The 24,252-nt window shown below is 39.2% G+C and overlaps 1 protein-coding gene across 49 annotated transcripts in view; it reads left to right on the forward strand.

Moving 5' to 3' along the window:
- The window catches only part of rims2a (regulating synaptic membrane exocytosis 2a), a 133,555-nt gene that overhangs the window by 99,003 nt on the left and 10,300 nt on the right, over positions 1-24,252 (forward strand). For 22 of the 49 annotated variants that reach the window (XM_086154711.1, XM_086154714.1, XM_086154724.1 and 19 more), the window contains 5 exons: positions 1,801-1,833; positions 4,687-4,787; positions 8,291-8,457; positions 8,993-9,226; positions 16,622-16,839. The exons of 4 other annotated variants lie outside the window; for them this stretch is intronic. In XM_086154711.1, the coding sequence (XP_086010837.1) occupies positions 1,801-1,833; positions 4,687-4,787; positions 8,291-8,457; positions 8,993-9,226; positions 16,622-16,839 (753 nt within the window). Of the gene's footprint in view, positions 1-1,800; positions 1,834-4,686; positions 4,788-8,290; positions 8,458-8,992; positions 9,227-16,594; positions 16,840-24,252 lie in introns of all 49 variants that reach the window. 23 more of the 49 variants (XM_086154722.1, XM_086154725.1, XM_086154735.1 and 20 more) reach the window with 6 other exon arrangements.

The raw sequence follows: 24,252 nt of genomic DNA on the forward strand, positions 1-24,252 counted from the left end.
CTCAAAACTGAAGCTTCCATTTGGCACTGCATTAGTCTGGAGTTTATTCAAGACATTACTATGGTTTTGTTGCAAGACATTTTTAAAATCATGGTAATTCAGAGGAAATCATCACATTTGTGATCTTATTTTTCCCACCACAAACCAAGAAAGCGAGAGCGTGTGAAGTTTGGATTGCAGTGCTTATTATCTGAGATTAAGTTCCTTGAATTGTTTGCAATATATCACACATGATTAGTATGGCAGCTCTGTTTGAGGCCTCAATCTTCTGTAATGCCAGGTAAACTTGAACATGTTAATTGCATTGATTATCCACCCATCAACTGAAGAGACTTCACATGCCAACTTGTTCTGCTTTTTTACTCCAATCTCAATCTTCATATATCACTCTCTTATCCTGATGACCTACATGGTGCTGCTGCCATGATGGCGAAAAAAATTACTTGCTCTCTTTATCATCATTTGACTCTCTAATGAGGTGATGTTAGCCTCTGTAAAGAAATGAAAGCTTTTGAGACAGATGCCTCACATTGTCTTTCTATCTGTCGATGACACTTCATTATTCAGCTTAATAGAGTTATAATTGAGCCCAATGCTAATTCCCAGCAAGTGGGTATGATCTGAGTGATATTCTGTGTTGGTTTTTCAGGTTCAGACCTGTGCAAGGAGATTAGGCAGGGGGTGTGAAGAAAAAGCATACAGGAGTAGAAAACCTCTGAGGAGGGGTTAATGTCACCCCTTGCGATGTAAACTGGACTTCATTTCCTCGTGTTTCCGGCAGGGCTCGCTTCTGAGAAGCCAGAAAACACAGATAGAAGTGTTTTGTTGCTGATAGACAAAACAAACTGTTTATCTTTAAAAGATGAACTAAAGGAAAATTAATATTCTTGCATCTCAGCTTTCTAGGCTGATGAAAGGAAGGGCATAAGTAATAGGAAATGAAGGAAAATATTTATTTGGAAGTAAACGAATTGCCTGAAAGCAAGCTGTCTATGTCGCTTTGTCGTAACCTTCTCTCAGAATGACGGGGGCGCCTTACTGTATGTCTGCCTGTATATTTATGCATTTACACATGCATGGTTTTAGTACCCTGGTCGGGTCTCATGATTTTTGCCGAATCCCTTTGAGGTAGCCGTCTCGCTCTTTTGTGCGCTTGCTGCTCCGAGCTTTCAATTTGTGTTGTTTTACGTTCTTTTTTTTTTTTTCTCATTAATTTTTTCAGGCCGTCTCCCCACAGTTGCCACATGCGACTCAAGTGACATCCACTTCTCCTTTTACCCTCCTCTCCCCCTCCTCTCTCTCCCCACCCTTCTTCAGAGATCTCAAGTTTCTATCTGGTGCGGCGCATCTCTAACATCTCTTTACTGTTTCAGCTCTTTCCTTTTAAAGCACAGAACCTCATCCTTGCTCCTTTCTGATTCCTAATAATTCAATTCTCAGCCTCTACCTCAGCCTCTCCCGGCTCACACCCTCTTACTGTATTTTGACTTCTGGCTGTATCCACGGTGGAGTTTGTGTGTTTCTGGTGCACTCTATGATTTTGTGTGTGTGATCTGTGCTCGTTGTTGTTTTGTCATTGTTGTGTCGTACTGTTGTGTCGTGTCCCCCTCCTCTGATCCTTCATCCTCTTCTTCCTCACTCTGATCCTCCAAACCCGGCATATTCGGTGATGACGACGACGGTGTCGCCCTCCCTCCGTCTTTCCTCTCCTTCTCCGTCCTCCCTTACCCTTCGTGCATCCTCTCACATCCATCTTCCTCTCCTCTGTCTGTGTCTGTCCATTCTGTGATGTTATCCCAGAAGACACGGACTCACCAAGTTGGACGAACTCAGGTCTGTCCTTTCTTCTTCTTCATCTTCTCCCCTTTCTAAAATCAGCTTCCTTCTCTTCTACTACTTTAATTCACCCTGAGAGTCTTCCTGGCTTCCCTTCCCACTCATCTCCCATCATCCCTTATTTTTCTGCTTTGCTCGCTTTAACCTTTTTGTAAGCCACACTTCCAACTGGTGCCACTTCCAACCTCTTTATGAGTTTTGCACTATTTTATTTTGCTAATTTCACCTACTGTGTGGGCTTACAGTGCATACAATGGTCACCTCATGGTCATATCAGTGTTTGTTGATGGCCTTCTCTTGAAAAAAAAAACAAACAAGCAATCAGAACAAGAAACTGCATTGGTTTTGTACATTTAAGGAGGGAGGCGTAGTCAGCATAGGGCGTTCTGTGTGGGTTCCTTGAGTTCACGCCTGCAGTATTTAATCACAGCATGACCCGAGTTCTGCTTCCAGAACAGCATTTTCATCTGAAATGGGGAGTGGATCAGGTGAGGTTGAACTTCATGGAATCTGAAGATAAATATGTAATTTATTTTTTATTACTCATGGACCAAATCGTCACAGAATTGTTTCTAATCAGGTAAAATGACAAAACGGTGTAATTGCAATCCCAACATAGATGCGAAGGTATAGAGAGCTGCTTAAAAGTACAGCCAAGTATTAAGTAATCCCTCAGATAATACCTGTGCTGCATATTTATGGTGTTTGTGACATGAAATTATCCAACATGTACCCAATTGATAATAATAATAATAACCAAAGTGTATTCTTTTTTGTATCAGATAACCAGTTTGATTATTCGATGTTCAACTTTTGCTTCAAAAAAGCAACATTAGTCAAGGAGGATTCAAACATGAATTGAAATGAATGGGATGACACTGGTAAAGACCAAGCTGGCACTGTAGTGATGCCGGCCCCTGCTCTTTCTCTGAGGAAGTCTGAGGTAGAAGATAAGCTCACTATTGGATGAGCCTGAACACCCTGAGGGGCCATATTAAGAAAATGTTGTTCTGGGTTGAGGTCATGCAGTGGTTATATTCTTCAGATGTAGACATCATGATCCTCTACCAAGCACAAGAGGACAGCTCCTCAAGTATTTGAGGATGACATCTAAAAGAAACAAAGTGACCCACAATTTTGTTCCCACCATTTTTCTATCTTAAGACATGCACAATGTTATACTCAACATTAACTGATAAAAATAAGTTCTAGTGACTGTAGAGTTTACAGTTTGATTCTTCAAAGATTGCTAAAACACAATGCTTTTTTTCTAATTTTTGACGTTTTATTAGCCATCAAACTAAACAATTGAATCCAAGTGTGAAATGATGATAAAATCATTTAAAATAATAATAAAAATATTTCACACCACAAGTCTTTAATTATCGAATACACAAATTGAAATGAATTTGTGGAATGGTCACTTTCATTGACTGAATTAACTTATTTTAATACCTGCGGCCGTACTCCACAGGAGACTGCTTGGATTATTTTAATTAAATTATACATCAATTAATTAGATAATTTCAATAGCTACTGTACAACCTACAGAGAAGTTTAAACCCCCTACAGACTGATCTGGAAGCTGCTCAAAATGCACCAAGAATGTAAAAGCTCACCTCTATTGGAAATATATATGATGAGGGATTGGAGTACAGTGCTAATTTAATGGGTACGAGAACAAGTTGGATCAATTAAACATTGCCACAGTGACTTAAATTCAATCGATAATCCAATGAACTCAGGAATTGATCAATGTGCTACTATAACTTTCTAAAGATTGAAAGACTTTTTAGCAAACAAACAAGCCAATATTGGATGTCAGCAAGTGTGTTTAGTCTCTCTGCAATGAACCAATGGAGGAAATGTCTGTGGGCTGCAATAGCTAACTTTAGCATGACGGAGAATGAACTCAATTCAATGACTCAGATTGTCTTTGTCTTGCTTTGATAGTCACCCATTTATTCAGCTTCAGCTTGTACGGCTGTTTTTCTTTTCTTTTGTGTGTTTGTGTGGGTGTGTGCGTGCGTGTGTTGCATATCGTGTGTGTGCATGCCGCTGTGTTCATTGATGCTCGGTCTTTGCCATCACATGAAACCAAAGTAGGCACAGAGGAAGTGGAGTCAGAGGAAAATGCAGATATAACAGCAGGTCGTTGGGTGGCACTTGAGACTTGATTTTGCAAAAGGTTCAGGGAAAGGAGAAGCCTTGTGTCAGTGTGTAGCAGCTACAGCAGAGAGTATTTGTTATGAATTTCTATTTTTTGCTTCGTTTCTCAAACCATTCCCCATTCTTTTGCAATGTCATCATTACCTCCACAAGAACAGTGTTAAGCTTGCGTTTCTTATGTATGTATGTATGTGTGTATATTGTTAACAGTAACTGCAGTGACATGGACTGTCCTTTATACACCCCGAATTTATGTTGTTTGATGGAGAAAGACACTCATCTTGAGCTAAGGGAAACATGTAGGGTCATTCAGAACACTCATTTGCTATCAGAGCATTGATATTTATTTAGATCCTTATGCGAAATTTGTCAAAACTAAGTTACTGTACCATAGAGGTGGAATGATGGATTTTCAACCTTCAGATTTGCTTAAACTGTCTACATCAATAAATCACTCGCAAAATTGTCAGATTATTTTCGAGTTCATCTTTATACTCTGCATTTGTTTCGTTTTCTGTGTGTGTCTTTCTGTTAATACAGCAGACCATTAAGCTTTCCCTCATTTTATATCTGTCCCGCTCATAGCTCACTACTCATGGCTCGGCAGAAGCTTTTCTCTCACCCCAGCAGTCATCTAAACATACTGACCATCAAATGACCGTCTACTCCCTCTGTGCTCAGGAATGGACATGGATGATAGGACCAGGCAGATGAAAATGAAGATGAATAAGTACAAGCAGGAAGCCGGGTCTGACTCACGGCTGGAGCAGGACTATCACAAGGTAATGATAAATCCAGATGTAAAGTGTGGTACATAGGCAACATGAATATACATTGTCCTGTTTGCATGGCTGCACTTTACATTTGTCATATGGTCCACTTCGTGAGCAGTCGAGCTTGTGCAAATGCACATGCTAAATAACAATATTGTGCATGTGTGCTAGTGTCTGCATAGTGTACATAACACAGAGATAACCACACAAACATAGCAAAATGGGAAAAACACTCCATGCAGTTCAGTGGTTTGGATGACATTTGATTATGTTCGGTTTTCCTTAAAAGATGACACAAAGAATACTCATACCCCTCCACACAGAGACTATCTTCAGCTTTTGTCGGGATGTTAACTTAATTTGCTGTTCAAATAATCATTCATTTTCACAGCAAAGTCTATGGTTTATCTTGAGAATTTTTCATGGCATTTATTAGCTCCTAATGGCTTTCTTTGGTGTTTCAAGACATAAATCAAGAGTCACACAAAACCATAATTATAGTTATAGAGAAATTATAGTTTTATAGAAAACTATAATTATCTGCAAGTACCAGTGAGAAACCATTTTTTTCATCTGTGATTAGGGTGAAACTTACCCCTCAATCTTTTTGTCGTAAATTCAAGACACATGGCATGGCATTTTGGCACAGTAAAGTGTTTACTACAATGTTCTAGAGATACTAAACAGGCTTTCTGTTTAGCTCGCCATCTTGGCTCCCTGTTTCCTTTTAAAGGCATTCCTGGTTACCAAGATGTCATTATCCTATTTGATCAATATTTGTACCAGCTACATAAAAACTGATAATAAAATCTCTCAACATGTCTTAGTTTATATAAAGAAAACTTTTCACTCGTAGGCCACCATTGTTGTTTATGTCACAATCCTGTCTGGGTGGTGACATCATGTAGCTGCACTGGGCTTGGTCCTATTCATTTTACCCTGCGGTACAAAACATTTCATCTGGCGGGCGGCGTGGCGCAGGAGGGAGCGCCATCGTCTTTCGAACTGAACATTCCTGGTCGTGTTGGTGAGCACGACAGTGAACCCCTAACTGCTCCCCTGGCGCTAGCGGACGGCAGCCTACTGCTCATGGTTCATCCATGATGGGTTAATTGCAGAGAATGAATTCCCCCCCCCAGGACTTAATAAAGGACAGATAATAATAATAATTATTATTATCTGTGCAACCCTTCCAATTTGGGCTCAAGAGAGACATGCGCGAGGAGGATAACGGCGAAGGCAGAAGTCAAATTGAGCTTCAAAATGAGGATGAACAAAGATGCAAAGAGGCAAGAGTTGTCCAAAGTCGCCGGTGCACGTGCAGCAACTGCGTTGCTAAGCAGAATGGGAGAGAGAGCACCTGTTGTAAGGACTTCCGCTTTTTGTTACTAGCTATTCACTGCAGACTTACAGAGTGCCGATCAGGTGACTTGTTGTCAGCTTCCCCCGTGATTGTGCTGGTATCCTGTCTTTTGTCATCAGACATTACTTCCGCAGTCGCACGTTGCTGACATCCTCGCAGGAGAACATCCAGCATCTCCTACCTCCGGTCTTCTTCTAGCGGAAGCTTCACTCGTTTCCGGATGTCTTTTGTGTGCTCGTGAAAGAAAACTGTAGCAGTTGGCTTTAGTTTCCATTTAAAACTAGCAGTGTTGTGAACTCCTTCAGCAGCTGAGGTCAGCAATATGTATCAGAGCAATCTGGAGAGAAGTGGTGAGAATGCAGCTGTGGGTCCTGAGGAAGTTGTGTACTTCCACAATCAATTTCCCAGTCCTTTCTTCTCTTCTCATCGTTTGGAAAGCTGTGTAGACTATAATCAATCCTTTTGTTTCTCTTGGACTGGAAATTCCACCCAAATGCAGCTCAATGTGGCATTATATCCCATATATACCATTACCAAGCCAAAGTTAAAACTAGTGGAAGTTAACACAATGCAACCTGTTTATGCCATGTAACCCAAGAAACAATGGCTGCACCTGTAGGTTAAAATATGCGCTTTTTTTAACAACACATTCAAGTATGAGACAAACATGAAAGCATATTTATGCCAATTAGTCTTTCAAGGTGGGGTTCCCTTTAAGCAAGGGGTACATGCACAAACCATTGGACATACAGCAGACAATGTGTTTGCCGGTCAATTAAAAGCAGATTAAATTGAATTGAGTTGTCCTTGTCTGTTCAACAGTTTCCGTCTCAGAAGTGTCATTTGCAAAATGATGCTCCCGCCATCAATAAACAAGCCATCAGAGTCTCTGTTCTTACATCACACTCACTGAACACTCACTTCCTGTTCTTTTACACTAAATGATAACAGACAGAACATATCTTCATTTTTATTGACTTTTGAACTCGAGATGCGTACCGACATATTTTCCTTCATAATAAGCTTCCATGCAACGTATCTGCCCCTTTACAATTCATGTTTGTTCTCTTGCTTTCCATTAACAATGCAAACATGTCTTGGTTCTGATTTTTAAAACTACTTTATTAAAGCATAGTTGATGCCATGTTTTTCCTCCCTTGTACTGCTATCTATCCACCTCCATTCTTTTAGTGAAAGTCACAGATTTTAGGAGGAGTCAGCTTTAGAGATGTCTGAGAGGTGGCTGAGCGATGTCTGCTTTCTCTCCAATACAGTTTGCTTATATGGAGTTTTTCGTGCTTATGGCGGCAACATTTTGGTGAAAAGAGTACATTACTTGCAGATGTTATTTTAAGCAGTGTAATGTAACTGTCTGGAGCGAGATTAAGCAAGAATCTGCTTACAAGGAAGTTGTATTAACTCAAAGAAGTCAACTATTGTTTCTGCAAAGAGACATCATATACTGGATTTTTTTCAACCATCATTTATTTATTTTTTTTGTTTTATTTTATTTTATGAGCAACAAAATACGAATCAAAATGAAGACCCAATGCTTTAGAGGGAAAATAAACATTTTTATATCAAATAAAGTAACAACTAAAATTGGTTATTTTTAAATTGAACATTCAGAAGAGTTGGCTTTTCAAGGAAAAATCTATTTTTTGAGGTATGTTGGGATATAATAAAGTAAGTAACAACTAAATAACTACAACTAACAGCTAAGTAACAACTAAATAAAGTAACTAAATAAAGTAACAAATAAAGTAACAACAAAAATTGGTTATTTTTAAATTGAACATTCAGAAGAGTCAGCTTTTCAAGGAAAGATCTATTTTTTGAGGTATGTTGTGATAGTTCCAATTCAATTAATCCAGCTCGCAGGACACTAACAGTAATAAACACTAATAAAACTAATAAACCAATAATATCATCATGTTAACATTCAATACCTACAGTACGCAGAGAAACTAATCCTGATCAAGAAATGGTACTATGATAATGGCTTCTTATGATTGCTTATACTTTTTATACGCTCTTATTTTCAATAAGATCTAAACATATCGAAAGGAATTGCCGGATCTTTATTTTGATCTTATTTTACCCAAAGGCTATAGTATGTCAAACAGTGTCACTTTTGTCTTTTCTGCAGCGTTCAGGCCGAGATCCCCGAGGCTCAGATAACCTCTCGGCCAAGTCGTCAGACAGTGATGTAAGTGACGTGTCCGCTGTGTCGAGAACCAGTAGTGCCTCTCGGTTCAGCAGCACGAGCTACATGTCTGTCCAATCAGAAAGGCCGCAAGGAAACCGCAAAATCCGGTAGGTTGACCACTAGAAGAGTATACTCTATCTCACTCTCATTACGCTGTTATCATGAGTGGACAAACAACCCCAGCTGCGAATGTGTCTTCCTCTACATGTAACTACGTCCAGACAGTTTCAACTTTGAAATTGTTTGCACCTGGTTGAACCTTGAAAGGAAAATGCACCGCCTAGAATCCCGTGTCATTTTCCCGCCCCGATGAGTTCAGGTTTGGCTCCGTTTTAGAAAGATCAGGAACCAAACGATGGAACTCTGATCATTCAGGCTGCGGGAGAAGTTTGTCCATGTCTGGAAACGCACAATGAAACACAAAACATGTGTCATATGTCATCGTTTTTGTGTTTTTGCATAGTTAAAAAAAACAAAACAAAGAAAAAAAATGGGTAATTTATTTGCATGGCAATTTTCCGTTAGTCTGCATTTCTGTTTTCTGCTTGCCTTCATCTCGAGCTGTTTGTATGATTCACGCTTGTTTCGTTTTTCTTTTGCTTCGCATGTGCTGCTCTCTTTTGCTTCTTTATCCACCTTCAGCCAGTTGCCATCAAGGAGCCAGTCTCGGGAGGGGGATGAGCATTTAGGAGAAGTAGTAGAGGAAGAGGAGGCAGGTGGGGGAGTGGGAGGGAGAAGGGCCAGCAAAGAAGGGAGAATGCGGGGAGAGAGGAAGGGATCAGAGGGGAAGCTAGATACAGACAAGGAACATCATGAGGATTTGGTGGAGAATGAAGACGACTTGCATCAGAGGAGTATCTCAGAAACTGACCTCAGGTAAATCATGTGGCGACGTCCCACTGCGGACTCCTACTAACCGTAGATTAGAGCTCCGGCATTCTAGTGTCTTGCTCATCTCGATGTGAAAACCAATGATTGCACGTGTTGGACATTACTGTGCAGAGATGAGTGACACCTTCCCGTACCCTTTGACCCTGGGGGATAATGTAGCTTTGACCAAGGTTAATGAAAATCATTGTTTACACAAAATACTAATGAACGCATTTTCCATTTATTTTCAAAATTGAACTCGGAAATTTGTCGGTATGTTTTTTCCTATGAACCGTGGCAAAACATCCTTTGAGCGAAAACAACACTTCACTCCTCCGGTTTCCTTTCAATCTGATAAACCGCAAGGAAATTTCTTCGTATTAGTCAGACTGAGACACAACTGGACCAGCAAATCAAACTGCCAATTTGTCTAAATCCCGTTCCTCACACACACCGTGTTCTTCTGCCCAGTTCTTCAGCTGCAGCTCTGGCTGCGGCTTCTGTTTGGAGTAGGGAAGAGCACATAGTCCAGAGACTCTGAAACTTAGCGGTCAGATAATAAACTCTGATTAAATGAAACCGAAGAAAAGTCAGAGGACCAAAACGTGATTTATAAACCAGATATCTCTGCAGGAATTTTCACTTCCCCCGAAATTGTTAAGACAAACAAAAACCTTTATAAACAAAAACAGAAAGTGATATGTATTCGGAAACTCCCCAAAGGCCATTAGAACTGAAGAAGCCTCTCGGATGAGGGGTGAAACGTCTCCAAGAGAAGAAATTCAAGTACAGTTACCACGACTCTTGCCAAAATTTTGACAAGAGAAAGAGACATTGAACTTTATTTAAATCGAATTGTATTCTATTGTGTGTTACACAATAGAGTGTGTTTTCGATCAAATCGTGTTCATAAATGCATGGTTATCAGACCGAACAATAAGAATAGAATCCAAAAAATGCAAATATTTAATGTTGATATTGCTTTTGATATTGCTTATTGCTTTTCATATACGCATTTTGAGAGCCAATGAGAGTATCCTGCCATAATGATGCTCACGATGCAGACACGCAGATCCATCTCTTTGCCGTTGCAAAGAAGACATTTGTATTAGTACACGTGATCGAGTGGGTGGGTGGGAGGACGGTGACTGTAGTATGTCATGATATAAGACAAAGATATGTTTAACAGTTTGTCTTGTACATGTGACTTTATTCATGTTGATAGTGAGGAATAATTAGCCAAAGAATCACAATATCACACATATAGAAGTGGCTCTTCACCTCCATATACATACTCAACTTAAACATCACCCTAAAGGAACCAGATGGTGCAAAGTATTTCTTAAGTGATAATGAGCTTTCAATCATGCATCATTTTAGACAGCAGAATAAAATGATCATCATTCCATGTGTATTTTTAACAAAAATCCGTGGATTCTGGTTAACTACACGTGCCTCTTTTTAAAATTGGTACAATCAAAATCTAACTAAAGTGCACCAATGTGGCTGTGAAGTTAAGCATTTATCCCCTCAAACTTGTAATAAATAGCTTATCAATTCCAATTCACAACGGCATCCAACAACCGAGAACTATACTGTTCAATCTCTCTGTGGATACACCACTCGTATGAGGCTACTCACTATAAATGTGTAATGTCTAAATGAAAAACACACACATTTCACATGCATGATTGACATGTGGAACGCACAGGGCACAAATGTTGGTCGTCAAGTTAGGCGTGGAGGTTAAAGAAAGAAAGAAATAGACAGTGTGGATCTGTTCGGTCTGAGGCTGCGGTCCATGCTGCTTTACTGTCTGTCTGTGTCGCTTCGTGCTGGTATGTCATTTGAGTGTTATCGGCGTTTGGTTTGTCTGTCTGAGTGCAGCGGCGTCTCTTTGCCACCATCATTTGTCGATTCAAACCTCCCACTAGCTCCACCGCTTTTCCCGCGTTTCCATTTTCCCTTTTGTGTCAGTCAAAATCTCCTCCACCCAACAAAACAGCTTTATTGAACTATATATTGTCAGTTCACTTTTGGGGAAGTTGTGTTAATTCCAGGTAATTTTGGCACATGTTTTAAAATTGACTTTAAAACATGTGCTTGGCTGAAAACAAATTAATCAAGGAATTTAAAAAAAAAGAGATCAATTTATTTACATTTTGTAAATTCGATGTCCGGCATTTTTTCAAGAATTAATTACTTCTGCTGAAAGTGAGCTCTCACACTGACAACTGACTGACTGTGTTGCTGACAACAGTCCCTTCATGACAGCTACAGTATAATAAAAATATTATTGTACATCATGCTTGTCTGGGACGACGACACAAAAAAAAACACTGATGAATGCAATAGATCTACAATTGCTTTAGCTTCACTGAACATTATCTATTTTGCCTGTCTGTGTTGTGTTGAAATAGTTTATTGCCAGTCACACCAGCTCAGGCTTGGTGAGCGCCCATTATATTGTAGTTTTGCTGGACAGAAAGAAAAGGTCCAATAAAATTCTTGGCGGTGAAGACGATACAGGAATGTCATAGAGATTAAAAGGGGAAAAGAATAAGGCCAGCACAAGATGATCAATTATTTCTAACCATGCTAGATTCAGGAGAAATAAATAATATATAGGAAAACAATAAGAGTGAGTAACCCGTCCTATGAAAAAACACACAACCTTGAGTACATCGTAGTAACAATCTTACTATAGATTGTAGTTAAACCAGTCAACTTTCCTGCAAAGCTTCACATGTTTTACGTTTGTTTAAATTGAAATATGTGGTCTTTAATAAAATTGCTCAGAATCAAGTCATCACCGATTACCAAATCAGTAACACACATATATCATTTTATTTTAAAGATTTATTCAAATTACTTTTTGCTTTACAATTAATTCATAGGATTGCATTAATAACCACCCCTAAATCATATCCATCAAATGAATAAACCTTTTAAATGAGCGAATCAATATCATCGGAAATCACTGAACAAATTACATTTTCAACTTATTCAATATAATGAAAACATTTTTACAGCCTTAAAGCTTGAAAACATTTTCAAAAAAGGAGTAAATATGTGACCCCATACTCAAATCTAAAAAAGCATGAAATAATGCCAATTGAAGAGAAAGAATCTCATTTGTCACATGACATCATATGCGGATGTGATAAAAAAAGGGACTTATTTCCTCCTCCGTATGCAGTTATGTAAGCTCTTCCCATTGACGACACTTCTGTTTGCCTGTACATTGAACTTAAACATCAAACAGAGAAGTCACTCCCTTGTCACGCAAACACCCGACGTCAATAATCAATACTGTGCAGGCAGATCGCTTGGTTAGCCAGAGTGCGGCAATGATAGTATGCAAAGAGCCTCCACTGATAAAAGCTTTGTTCACTGCTCTGCTGTATGAAAGCAACGAAGCGAAGTGATTCGACAGAAACATCGCCACAAGCTGCATTGACTCATGACTCATCCTAAATGTAATGAGGTCAAAGTGTAAATATACATCCCAGACACTATGCACAGGTTTGTTCATGTTGGCTTGGAGAGCCAAATGTGTTTTTACCCCATCAGCGCTCCCATTGAGCAGAGGGGCAAATGCGCACGAGTGTGCTGATATACTCACAAACACACACACACACACACACGCCGCTCTAAGCTGATGCTGTGGCCAGTGGCCTCCAAGATGTAAGAAGCTTTCCATCAGCACTTTTAAATCCCACATCTCCTCACCTCCTCCAGGGCTCTTTCATCCAATATTGTTGCCCCGGTAACGGCTCATTCATGTGAGGGGAGAGTAAAGACTGGTGTTTTTGAGGGACAGCGACTGATCATTACCTAAAGAAAGGAAAGGGTATTTACTTAACCCCCCGTTCAGCCACCCCAATTAGCCAAAGCATGTCTAGAGAACAAAAGGAGGTCTCTGTTCTTCTGATCCAATGTCATATTAGCTCTAGAGTTTAATTAATTCTTTTTGAATTAAATCTTTGTAGCCTTGCTGAAAAGCATGCCCGAATTCTAACAATATGACACGTGAACTGTCATTTCCGCCTGGGATAAGTTGAGGAGAAACCGATGTGCTTGCTGAATCTTTTCATTGTTACATTGTATTTATAATCCAGACGTATTTAAATAAAAAAAAAATGTGGTCACATCATAGGAACATCTGACAAAGTACAATTCTAATGTGTTCAAATGCATCTTTGGATGCCAGATGGCCAGCTAGAATTTTTATTAGAGATAGGTATTGGGGATTTATATAAATCTTCAAAAGAGGATCAACTGACACTGAATTTACATTTGGTTTATTACTTTTAATTATCATTTCTGGCTCTAGAGCAGCTTCTGTTTTCCCACTGCTGGCAAGAGAAGTCAGTGCACAGCAGCAGAGCAAAGCCTGCCTGCCTGTCTCCACATATGCTGGTATTTTTCAGCAGAGCCTTTGTAGCAAACATCCTATTTGATGAAAAGGATGATGACATATTCAGTTTTGTTGACCAAATCAAGCAGGTCATTTTCCCAAATGACAACAGGAAGCTGTAAATGCAGACTGTAAATGTAATCGACGGGCAGAATGTGAGACTGGCACATGACTCTTTGTCACAGGGCAGACACTCTATTGGTAACAATCTATTGGTAACAATCAAATTGAGAAATGTTTTAAAAAAGATATATAACAAGAACTGAGCTGCTGTAAAATAAAAAAGAAGGGTGAATTATTATGAAAAAAAAACATTTAGCATCAATTAATCAACAAAATATCAACAAACAAGCTGAATTTGTGCCACCCCAAGAACATCTTGGCCTAAATGAACAAAAATGAGTAACGCAATTTTATTTTGGCTCGTTGATTGATATAAAAAGAAAATCCATGGGAACACAATCACAGTGTAAAAACACGCTTGTTAAAAGACCACTGCAGATATTTTCTCATTACAATGCATTTTGGAGGCCGAGTTAAATGTTACCATGAACTTTAAAGTTACGATATCCTTGTAATATAGCAAACAATATAAATGGTTTGAGTTATAAATTGTAAGACAATTCAGTCTTTTTTTTGATCAGAAAGAAAATAACAGGCAGTCTTGACAGAACTGTTTATTTATAATAAAAAATGACAAGACATAGCCATAGTGGCTCCAACTATTTTGTTCATATACTTACAATGTATATGAATATATTTAACATAAAAATGAAATATAATTAAAATATACTATGTAGGTATGACTACACTGTCAAAATGTATGTAATCATCATCCATTGGGCATTTCTATTCAGTTGGAGCACATGGTTTTGAAATTCGAAGCCTCCAAATTCACTCGGTGTTTTCTGTAAAGCAATCATTTATAGAAGTAACAATCGCCTGTTCGGTCCGCCAGTGGCCTCGTCATTATGAGCTGGTGTGCCATGAAAGAGGCAGCATTAATGTCACGTGTCGACCGTATAACACGCAGCCTGACTGCGCTTATGTTGAAAGAGCGAATTTTTACATTATGGCCTGCATCACAGTGCTGTCAGGAGTCATAGGATTGAAGTCTGCTTCAAAGCTTCTGGGTTGCATTAACTGATCAAAGGGTCTAATCCCTCAATAAGCGTCCAATATTTATATATTAAAGTACAGACTGAACCCAAACAGAAAAACTGGTACAGCACCTGGCACAAACACACGTCTGTACACGGCGGGCTGAGGTGAAATCTCTTGGCATTAAGAGCCCTGCCTTATTTCAGCAGCAGCTGCCAAACAACTCAACCTTTGCAGCCAGAGTTTTCCCTACACATCAAATGTGCCAGCATGTATTAGTACTGTTCATGCCAACAGCTCTCAGAGTTCTCATACATAGATGCAAAATGATATTATTTACCGTCCAACAACTTGCAAATAGGAACTGTTCCCTCCCTCTGGCGAAGAAATGTGACAGCGGGTGCCATATTGGTTCGAATGCCAGTACAGCGAACCTCCAAAGAAGCTTTATATGCAAAGCTTAGGAGTTTATACCAAAGATAAAACGGCATCATCTAACATTCTTTTATTACATAGCCTATGTAATGACCTATAATAGGTCACGCAGCAGGTAAAAATGTCCAAATGATACCCTGAATCATATATGTATATAAGTTGAATGCCAATATCCTCCTTTTCAGGGAAATCTTTTTCTCATATTGTCTTCAGCAGGCTGTTATATGGCCGAGGTCAGTCACTGTATTAATGGATAGCTGCCTGAGGGCGCGACACGCAAGTCATCTCATTAAGAATTCAGAACCTATGACAAAAAATGTAATTGGCCTCTTAGAGATAACTTTACTGGTTGAGCTAAAATTAGATCTTAATTTGGAACATGTCCTATTTTTTTCAAGCAGAAAGCCCAAGAGAATAAGGGTGATCATAGACGAGAACGCAATTAAGCGTAAAGTACCAAATTTGTGGTTGTGCCTCATGTGATCATGTTGCTTTCTATTGCTCGCATATCATGACAGATGGAGCAAAATTAGTTCAAGAAATTTGTAATGTACCATAATGTAAAGATGAACGGGTATTTTTAACATAGAATGATGGCATTAGCTCATCTATATTAAATCATTTGTTTGTTTCGCTTTCTCAAATAAGGTTCCCGTAAATTTAAAATGTGGTCGAATTTACAGCTACGACACCTGCCTCTATGATTTAAGTAACAACTAAATTATCACAATGTTTTGAATTGAAGTTTAAACTATGTCTTGACAGAAATGAGAATTTGCTCAGGCTTTTGGGGGGATTGGTTGTGTAATTTATTTTCCGGCTCAATGAAAACCTATTTTAGTTTCAAAATGTAAAATAACTATTTGTTTTTGACACTGGAGAAGGAAGATGACGAGGCGGCCTTACCACGTTATGGCTTTCCGAAACCATCGAGGTATCACAGAATTAGGACAGATATTTGTCCGTGGGCGAAAAGGTTAACCCTGCTCAATTTCGCATACACAACATAAACTAATATACAGTATGATCCATTGAAATATCAATACAGTGGAAAATATCAATTATCAAACTTAAGCACGGATCACACACATGAAGCGCAACTATTTCGAATACTTTCAATAAGGAACACGCTAGGCGGCCAGTCACTTCTCAGACAAGCATCTCTGTCCAGAAACTCCTTAAACCCTCAGCTATACTGTAAGTCATGAACTCCTGTTCCTGAATTCTGTCCTTTTCTCCTCTTCATCCCACACCTCCTCATCACCTGTCACAACTCCTGTCATCTGTTATTTCGTCTCTTATCCTCTTCCATCCACTCTCCTGTCACATCCTCTTCACTTACCCCTTCTGTCCTATACCCTGTCCTTTTTCTCTGTCCTCACCTGCCCCCCTTCCCTGTCAATGGTCATGGCTGACAGTGACTTTGCATCCAAAATGAAAAACAGGCAGATGGGCTCGTCGGGTGGCATGAACATGACCAAGAGCACAAGCATCAGTGGTGACATGTGTAACCTGGAAAAGACAGACGGGAGCCAGTCGGACACGGCGGTCGGCACGGTAGGCACTGACGATAAGAAGAGGCGCTCCAGCATTGGTGCCAAAATGCAGGCCATGGTTGGCATGTCGCGCAAGAGCCGGAGCACCTCTCAGCTCAGCCAAACAGGTAGGGCATCCAACTCTGCTGCCTGTCTATTCTATGTTTGTATATATGTGCATCTGTCCTGTGTTTTCCTATTCTGTCGCTGTGAGTTTATATGTCCTTTGCACCGATTTTGAATTCTAACGCTGCTTCTCTCCTCTCTCTAATATACCTAACTGTTCTTTTCACAGCTTTGAATTGAGAACAGCTCTGGACTTCCGAAAGCTACTTTCACATCTTTTCTTCTGTCCTCCAGGCTACGGCTCCTCTGAAATTCCTCTATTCCTTGATTTTTTTTTTTTTAACCCTCTCTTTTTGTGAAAAAAATCTCCTTTTTTTTTTTTTTCCCTTTCTCACCACACCACTGCTGTTGCGCTTTCACACAGAGTGCTGATGATGATTTTTCCTCCTTGTAATAATGTGTAATTTCGTTTTAGAATATGTGTTACAGCTGTAACAGACACTCTTTTTTTTTCACGCAAAAATGCTGCCTCATACTGTTCTTGATGTTTCTAGGAGTGCACGTGAGGATTTGTGCACATGTGAGATCTAGAGAAGGACTGTGGTGTGATATTATGGCCACATTCGGATTTTTTTTTTTTTCTTTTTAAGATGGAAATCGATTATGTAGCATGTAACGTTTCATTTTGCAGTGTTCGGCCATTACTTTCACTCACTATTTTTCTGTGTGTCTTTTCTGCCCTCTTTTGTTTTCATGAGTCATCTCGGGCCACTTGAGCTGCATTTTATGGTGCCAGAATGTGGAAAAAACAGCAGGGGACATGTGTTGATGGTTCAGAAACGGGGTCTTGTCTGTTCTCACGACGGCCAGTTGTGAAGTCCACTTCCTCCGTGTTCGCTGTTTAGTAAATCGCTTTACAAGGAGCTCTCTTTGCATTTCCGATATTAAACTTATGGTGTTCAGTGATCACAAAGGAACACATTCTGTCTTGACTAAGCTGGATTTTGGAGGATTGAGCAGCTCATGTTGTGGGGATGGAGGTATTGTCAGGTGAGTGCCACGTGCGAGTGAGGCGCTGCACTCACGTGGCACGTCGCCGCCGTTCTGGATCACGATTTGGCTGACACACAGACCACCGACCTATCTCTGCCAGTTGATTTTTACTAATAGTTATAACGATGAATCAATATGTCGAGTGAATTAGTGGCCCCTGCAGTCGTGATTCTAAGTCATGCGATTTTTGGTATTATTTATGATAAAGCAGCTCGAAATAGAACAGAATTGTGCCTCTTTTCCGCATTCTGATGGATCTCTCCAGGTTGTTGACTATTAATGATAGCAGCGTTGCCAAAGGAAAAAAAAAAATCCCCTTTGCTGAAGTTCACTTCTATGGCGTAGACGAAAAAGCAGCCAACATTTGTTGTTATTTTTATTTCAAGAACAGTTTCGCACAAACACAGGCACAACATTATATACACACACTATTCCCCCAAGCAGACACAGCACAAACCAAGTATCCTAAATTTGCAAGCGCTATCAATATTTCACTCCCTTCCTCTAAGTGCATCAAATGGAGTTTGTGAGAGCGTGCGTACGTCTTCAATATTTGAGATCCGTGCTTGGTTCTCTACCAGCACACTCTGTCAAGCTGCCTTCTGCCCTACTTTGTTGTGTGTTATCCTGAGACGCTCATGGCCTGCTTTAAGTGTATATTCAAAGGAAGACTGATTTTATGAAGATGTGTGTACACTGCCAAGTGCTGAGGGCTGGGGTTGGGGGGTGAGTGGTTTAGCCAAGCACCATAATATGCTTTGACAAAGGGAAGTTAGTCAGATATAATGGCTGTGCTACCAGGTGATCGTCAGGAGCTGTGTGTACACAGTTTTTTGTCTCAGGGACTGCCTTTCAGTTCTCACTGAAAAACATCTGAGTTTTTAAGACTACAAATGTATCGCCGTGTACAAATGGCAGTTTGACAACTGAGCCAATTGCCATATTGTGACACGTATAGAAATGATCAACTGGAACTGGAGTGTAAAGTGGCTACAGAGAACAGAATGACTGGGTTTTCCATGCAGTTTCACCTAAATGCCATTTGACATGAATTCCGGGAGGAAACGGAATGCAATGAAAGCTAGATATATAATGAGGCAGTTTGACAACCCCTAATAGGCCCTTTAATAGCGGCATTTTGACATATTACAACAGGGTAAACACAGGCGTAATTGATTAAATGATTATGGTACCGTTCTATTTAGTGACTCACAGCTATTCCAGCCAGCCAAGCAGCACTCGGGCCGCAGCCCACCAAAGTGAAATGGGGCTATAATTAGAGTTATAAATCACACTTATGTTCACGCGGCGAGCATATGTCTTATTGGCTTCTGTGGGGCTACCAAGAATGTGATTTTATTTTAAAAAGGAAAGAAAAGAACGACAGAAAAATTCAAATTTTGGTCTTTTTTTTTCTTTTCTCACATTTTAACTATTGTACAAAGTTAGAAATTAGTTTTGATCATTCATTTTTTTTTTTACTTGCAATGTGAGTGGAAAAGTCTCCAGAAGTGTTACAATGAATATAAGAGGTAATACATTTTTTTGCAAACGGCATCAACAAGAATTTGTTTTTATAGTGTGATGTAGCTCTAAAAACTGTTTCGGGTTTGACTTTGGACTCAGTGGAAACATAATTATAGCTTCCATGAAAAGTTGAAGCAGCCAATACAAAATTTGTATAATCACTATCTGACAGTGTGGAGAGGAGATTTTTTCCAACTTTAAAGGTGCCAAGTGGCTATGACGATGAAATTATCTTTCAGTGTGCCCCCCCCCCCAAAAAAAAGATGAGGTGTGCATTTTAAAGGCATGAAACAATAGTCATCGCTCATTTATTTTGCTTTTTCATTCATTCAAGAAGAAACTATTTGCTGTTCTTTTTCAAGTTTCCCCAAGGGTGCCTTGGTCCATGGTGACACTAGACACCCAATCATGATAAGAAGACTGTAAAAGATGACAAAAGCCTAACTACACTTGCTACACAGTTAATATAAAGTTATCAAACTTCTGACAGCTATCTGTCTCATGTTTATATCTGTCATATTTAATGTATTTAGTTTTTTTAACATTTTTCCAAAGTCTTTTTCTGTAGGAGTCATACCTTACTTACCATCTACGGCTTCGATCGTATCAGAAGGCCTTTCAGTCACCGCTCTTTTTGCCCCATGAATAACAGGACGTTAAAGAAACATTACAGAGTTATTGAGCAATTTCTCCACAATTTTTGCAACTCAACTATATCCCCATTTAGTATTTTCACCTTGTAACACAAGCAAGATTAATAACTTGTCACAGCCTTCTGATTATTAAGGCTGCAGATGTGAAGTGTGCAGATAATACAGGAAATTAGGTCTGAATCTGCAAAAAAACAGACAAGGCTGCCTGCTGTGACAGCAAAAGGAGAAAAAAGATAGAATCAAAGGGTATGATTGTGAGTACGTATGATAACACATCGTCAGACACATCACATATCCTGTTCTCCTGGGAGGGCACAGCCTGAAGCATCAAAGTGTGATTCTTCATATGTCCTACTTTTCTCAACTTGACCCTGAAAAAAAGGGAACTAGATAAGACCTAATCTTAGATGAAGGTAGTTGTGTTGTGTTGTGTTGTGTTGTGTTGTGTTGTGTTGTGTTGTGTTGTGTTGTGTTGTGTTGTGTTGTGTTGTGTTGTGTTGTGTTGTGTTGTGTTGTGTTGTGTTGTGTTGTGTTGTGTTGTGTTGTGGACCAGGATGCAGGGACTTTTTTTCTCTTGTTACCTTAAGCAACATGCGAAGCTGATGAAAAAGGGTTGACAGATGACCTAAAACCTCAGTCACATTCTTGGCAGCTGATCACAAATGCGAATAATACTTTCAAGGATTGATATATAAAAATGAAACTGGTAACTTTCAGCAGGATTTAAAAAAAATATGATTGTCCACTTTCGCAAACCAGCTGTAGGTACACAAATGTGGAACTATATTCAAACTGCTGGCTCATATCTCTCGTTGCTCACCTTTCCTCACAAACCAATGTAGTTCTGGACCTCCGGATTCTTCAGAAGCTGCATTTGGTTTTGCGGTACGATAGCTGAGCTTTGAGCTTTTCGACAAAGGTAATTCATCTTCCAGGTTTAGTTCGATGCCGATCTCAGCAGTTCCTTCACTAGGTGAGGCTGCTAATTAATCTCCCAGGGGTAAGGAGTAGACATCCTGCGCTCAGGATGATGCATGAAGGCTATGCTGCAGCACAGGTACAGCCGAGGCTTAGGTTAACCTGCCCCCCAGTTTTTACCACATCCTTATTTTTACCTCACTCTCCTATTTATATATTTATGCTACTGTTATTCAGATAAGCTTGGGCCAGAGTAAAACCAAAGTAAAGTAAGTAAGTATCTCATAACATCTTAGGCGAATTGCCATGGAGGAACGGTCTCTTCTCTCTCTCTCTCTCTCTCTCTCTCTCTCTCTCTCTCTCTCGCTCACACACACACACACACACACACACACACACACACACACACAGATATAAACACTCTTAATGCTGCATGTGACTCAGATGTTTGGTGGCTGCAGGAATGTACTCTACCATGAGTAGGGTTTAGTGTAGCGCAGATGTTTAACAACATTGTTTTGGATTATAAAATCACAACTGTCTGAAAAGCACACCAGGCCCGATAGCAAAAATTTGATTCAGATGTATCTCTTTTGGGAGAGGCTCTTGTTTCCTGTCCTGTTGGCTTGGGAAACGGCATACTCACAGGATGAGAGCATCATTGTAGGAGAAATACGACACGTGTCCTGATTGTTATTGAGAAAAAAAAAAAAACAAACACAATTCAAAACCTATCACATAAAAATGTATTTGTATAAAGTCTTTGTTATGATCTACTCAAAATCCATATTTTTTTCTTGAATCTACTAATGAAGGGTTGAAAAATTCAAAAAATATGAGGCAAGTTATAAAGACATGAGGAGCTTTATGTTGATATCCCTGAAAAATGGCCCCATTTCTACCAAAGAGGGGCATTTTTAGGAATCAAGATGGATTTATATTCCTCAAAATATTACCATGATATAGCACTTTCTGTCAGCAGATTATTAAAACTACTTCCGCAGCTTCCCTCCATTTGTTTATTTTATTTATTTTCTCTTTCATAGAACCTCTCCAGACTATAATGCCTCAGTTATTTCTGTGAATTTCCGAGTTAGTGGCTTGAATTAATTGTTTTCATACTGGAACCAGCACAGGGCGTCTGTTCTAGCAGCCCATGTACTTTGCATACAAAATTAATCAGTATTCTTGTTTTAATGTTTTTGTGCCGTGGCAACCAGAAAGGAGTGTCATACCATTGGCACCCTTGCTGCAGCCTTGGTCATTTACAATTTTAAATAAAACAAATACACACAAATACAAGCATACTTAACTACTTTGCTGTCAAACAGCACCTGTACTATAGCACATTACACACAATGTCATTTATAACAGACCTAAATTTGAGTAGGCTGCAGTCATCTGTGGCCCCTCAAACGGCCACCATTCATGCGCATACAGATTTGTGATACAGTATGACTTTTAGGGGTGAATGTTTCTCTTTTAGAGTCAGCTAGCAAGTCTGAAAGCCCGCTTTCAAATCTGTTGATTCATCTCAAACTGTGTATGTTGGACCAGCTGCTCTGTGGGTTTGCCCGTAGTGTGTTCCTCAGCCATATGTCTCTTCCGGCTGTCTCAGTCTGAAGCTTGGACACAAATGAGAGTTCATTTTGATAAAACAGAGGTCTCGTATGTAAATACTGTAGTGTTTTTTTTTTTTCGCCTTTCCACCCACTTGGGTGGAAAGGCGAAACCATACACCCACCATACATTCTTAGAATCCTAAAAATATGCAGTTCCTTATTTGATTGTTTTTTTTTTTTTTTTTTGTTGTTTGTTTTTTTTTTTGTTTTTTTTTAAAAGCTGACAGTGCTAAAATTTTAGTTAACATGAAAAGTAACTAAAAGTACTTTGAGCACTTCGGTTAATGAAACAAATCTAGGAGCTTTGTACAGGATATGGATTAAAAAAAGGATTTTTTCATGTTACTTTTATATATCGACATATCGGCATTTGATTGACAGCACAATTAAATTCTGTCATTTCAGTAGGTTGTTTTTCTGCATCTTGGTGGAGAGAGGCTGGCAGGGAGTGTTCACTGTCATATGCACAGTAAGACAACACGTTTCCTTGCACAATGACATTTTTATTAACTGTCAGCAGTGAATGCCAGATAGTAGTATCAGTGTTGACAACATAATGGTAACATATGTATGAAATTAATATTGAAAGCAGAATAAAAGGCAGTAATTGAAAGATACAGCAGAAACAAAATGCAAAAATTTAAGCTGTATCTATATAGGACTATATAGCAGTTTTTGACCACTGTGCCAAGATCAGCAATGGTTGTGCAGATCAAACATGGGTTGAATGAAAAGTGCAAACTGAAGTTGCGCAAAATTGAGAAGATTTAACAGTCTATGAATATTCTGAGGTAGTTCATGGCTGTTTGATGAGTGTGACCACATTACTGTGCAATTTCAGCATTGAGTGTGCAAACTGGAAAAGTAAAAATTGAAATATAAACTGTTCAGTACCAAGCCTGATGAGAATGTTGGGAGGAGGGGATAGTAGTCCTTTTTGCGCTGGATTTCTCAACGTGCGCATAGAAGGTGTTGAGGACAATCATCCGGTTGTCTGTGGAGCTACATAAATGATGCTGGTGGGGGTCGCAGACTGTTCACATTTGCAAAATAACTGTCTTACATTCACCCTCCATAGAATGTGTATATTTTCTGGAGGGGTGTGAAAAAAAAACCTACTTTGATTGATCATTGTATTCTTGTATTTGTGTGTGTTCCTTGAATACTGGGTATGAATTATTAGGAAATGCCATTGCATTCCAGATTTACAGCTCCATTTTCAACTTAAATTCATTGATTTGACGCACAGGAAGTGTACAAACTTAAAGCGATAGAAGTATTTATAATAACTGTATCAAAATCTGTTCTTTGGGATCTAGTGTTGGTGGATACCAAACAAATCAAAGATTTTAGCAACATTATTAAAGAAACTAATGATGAATAATGCCACTGACAAACACAGGATGTAAAAATGTTTTTCAACTACCTGAATGATTGACACTCACAGCGGCAAAGTGGTTATTTATATACTTAGTAATTGGCTATTGGTTATTTTATACATTTGATACTGCATTAGTCAGTTCTTAAAGTGTCTTGCATATTTCATACTAACAAAGAACTTACATCCACTTTTCGAACTTTTTAGAGAAGTCCTTTTACGATAGCGTGAATCACAGAATAGTTAATCACAGGTTTACCCACATCCCAAAAAGCAGACATATTTTGCATATTCTCTTTTTTTCTCTGTTTCTTTGATTATGAC

The sequence above is a fragment of the Fistularia commersonii genome, chromosome 11, assembly GCF_037954325.1.
Source record: "Fistularia commersonii isolate RoL2024-O1a breed Wild chromosome 11, RoL_Fcom_v1.0, whole genome shotgun sequence".
Lineage (NCBI taxonomy): Eukaryota > Metazoa > Chordata > Actinopteri > Syngnathiformes > Fistulariidae > Fistularia > Fistularia commersonii.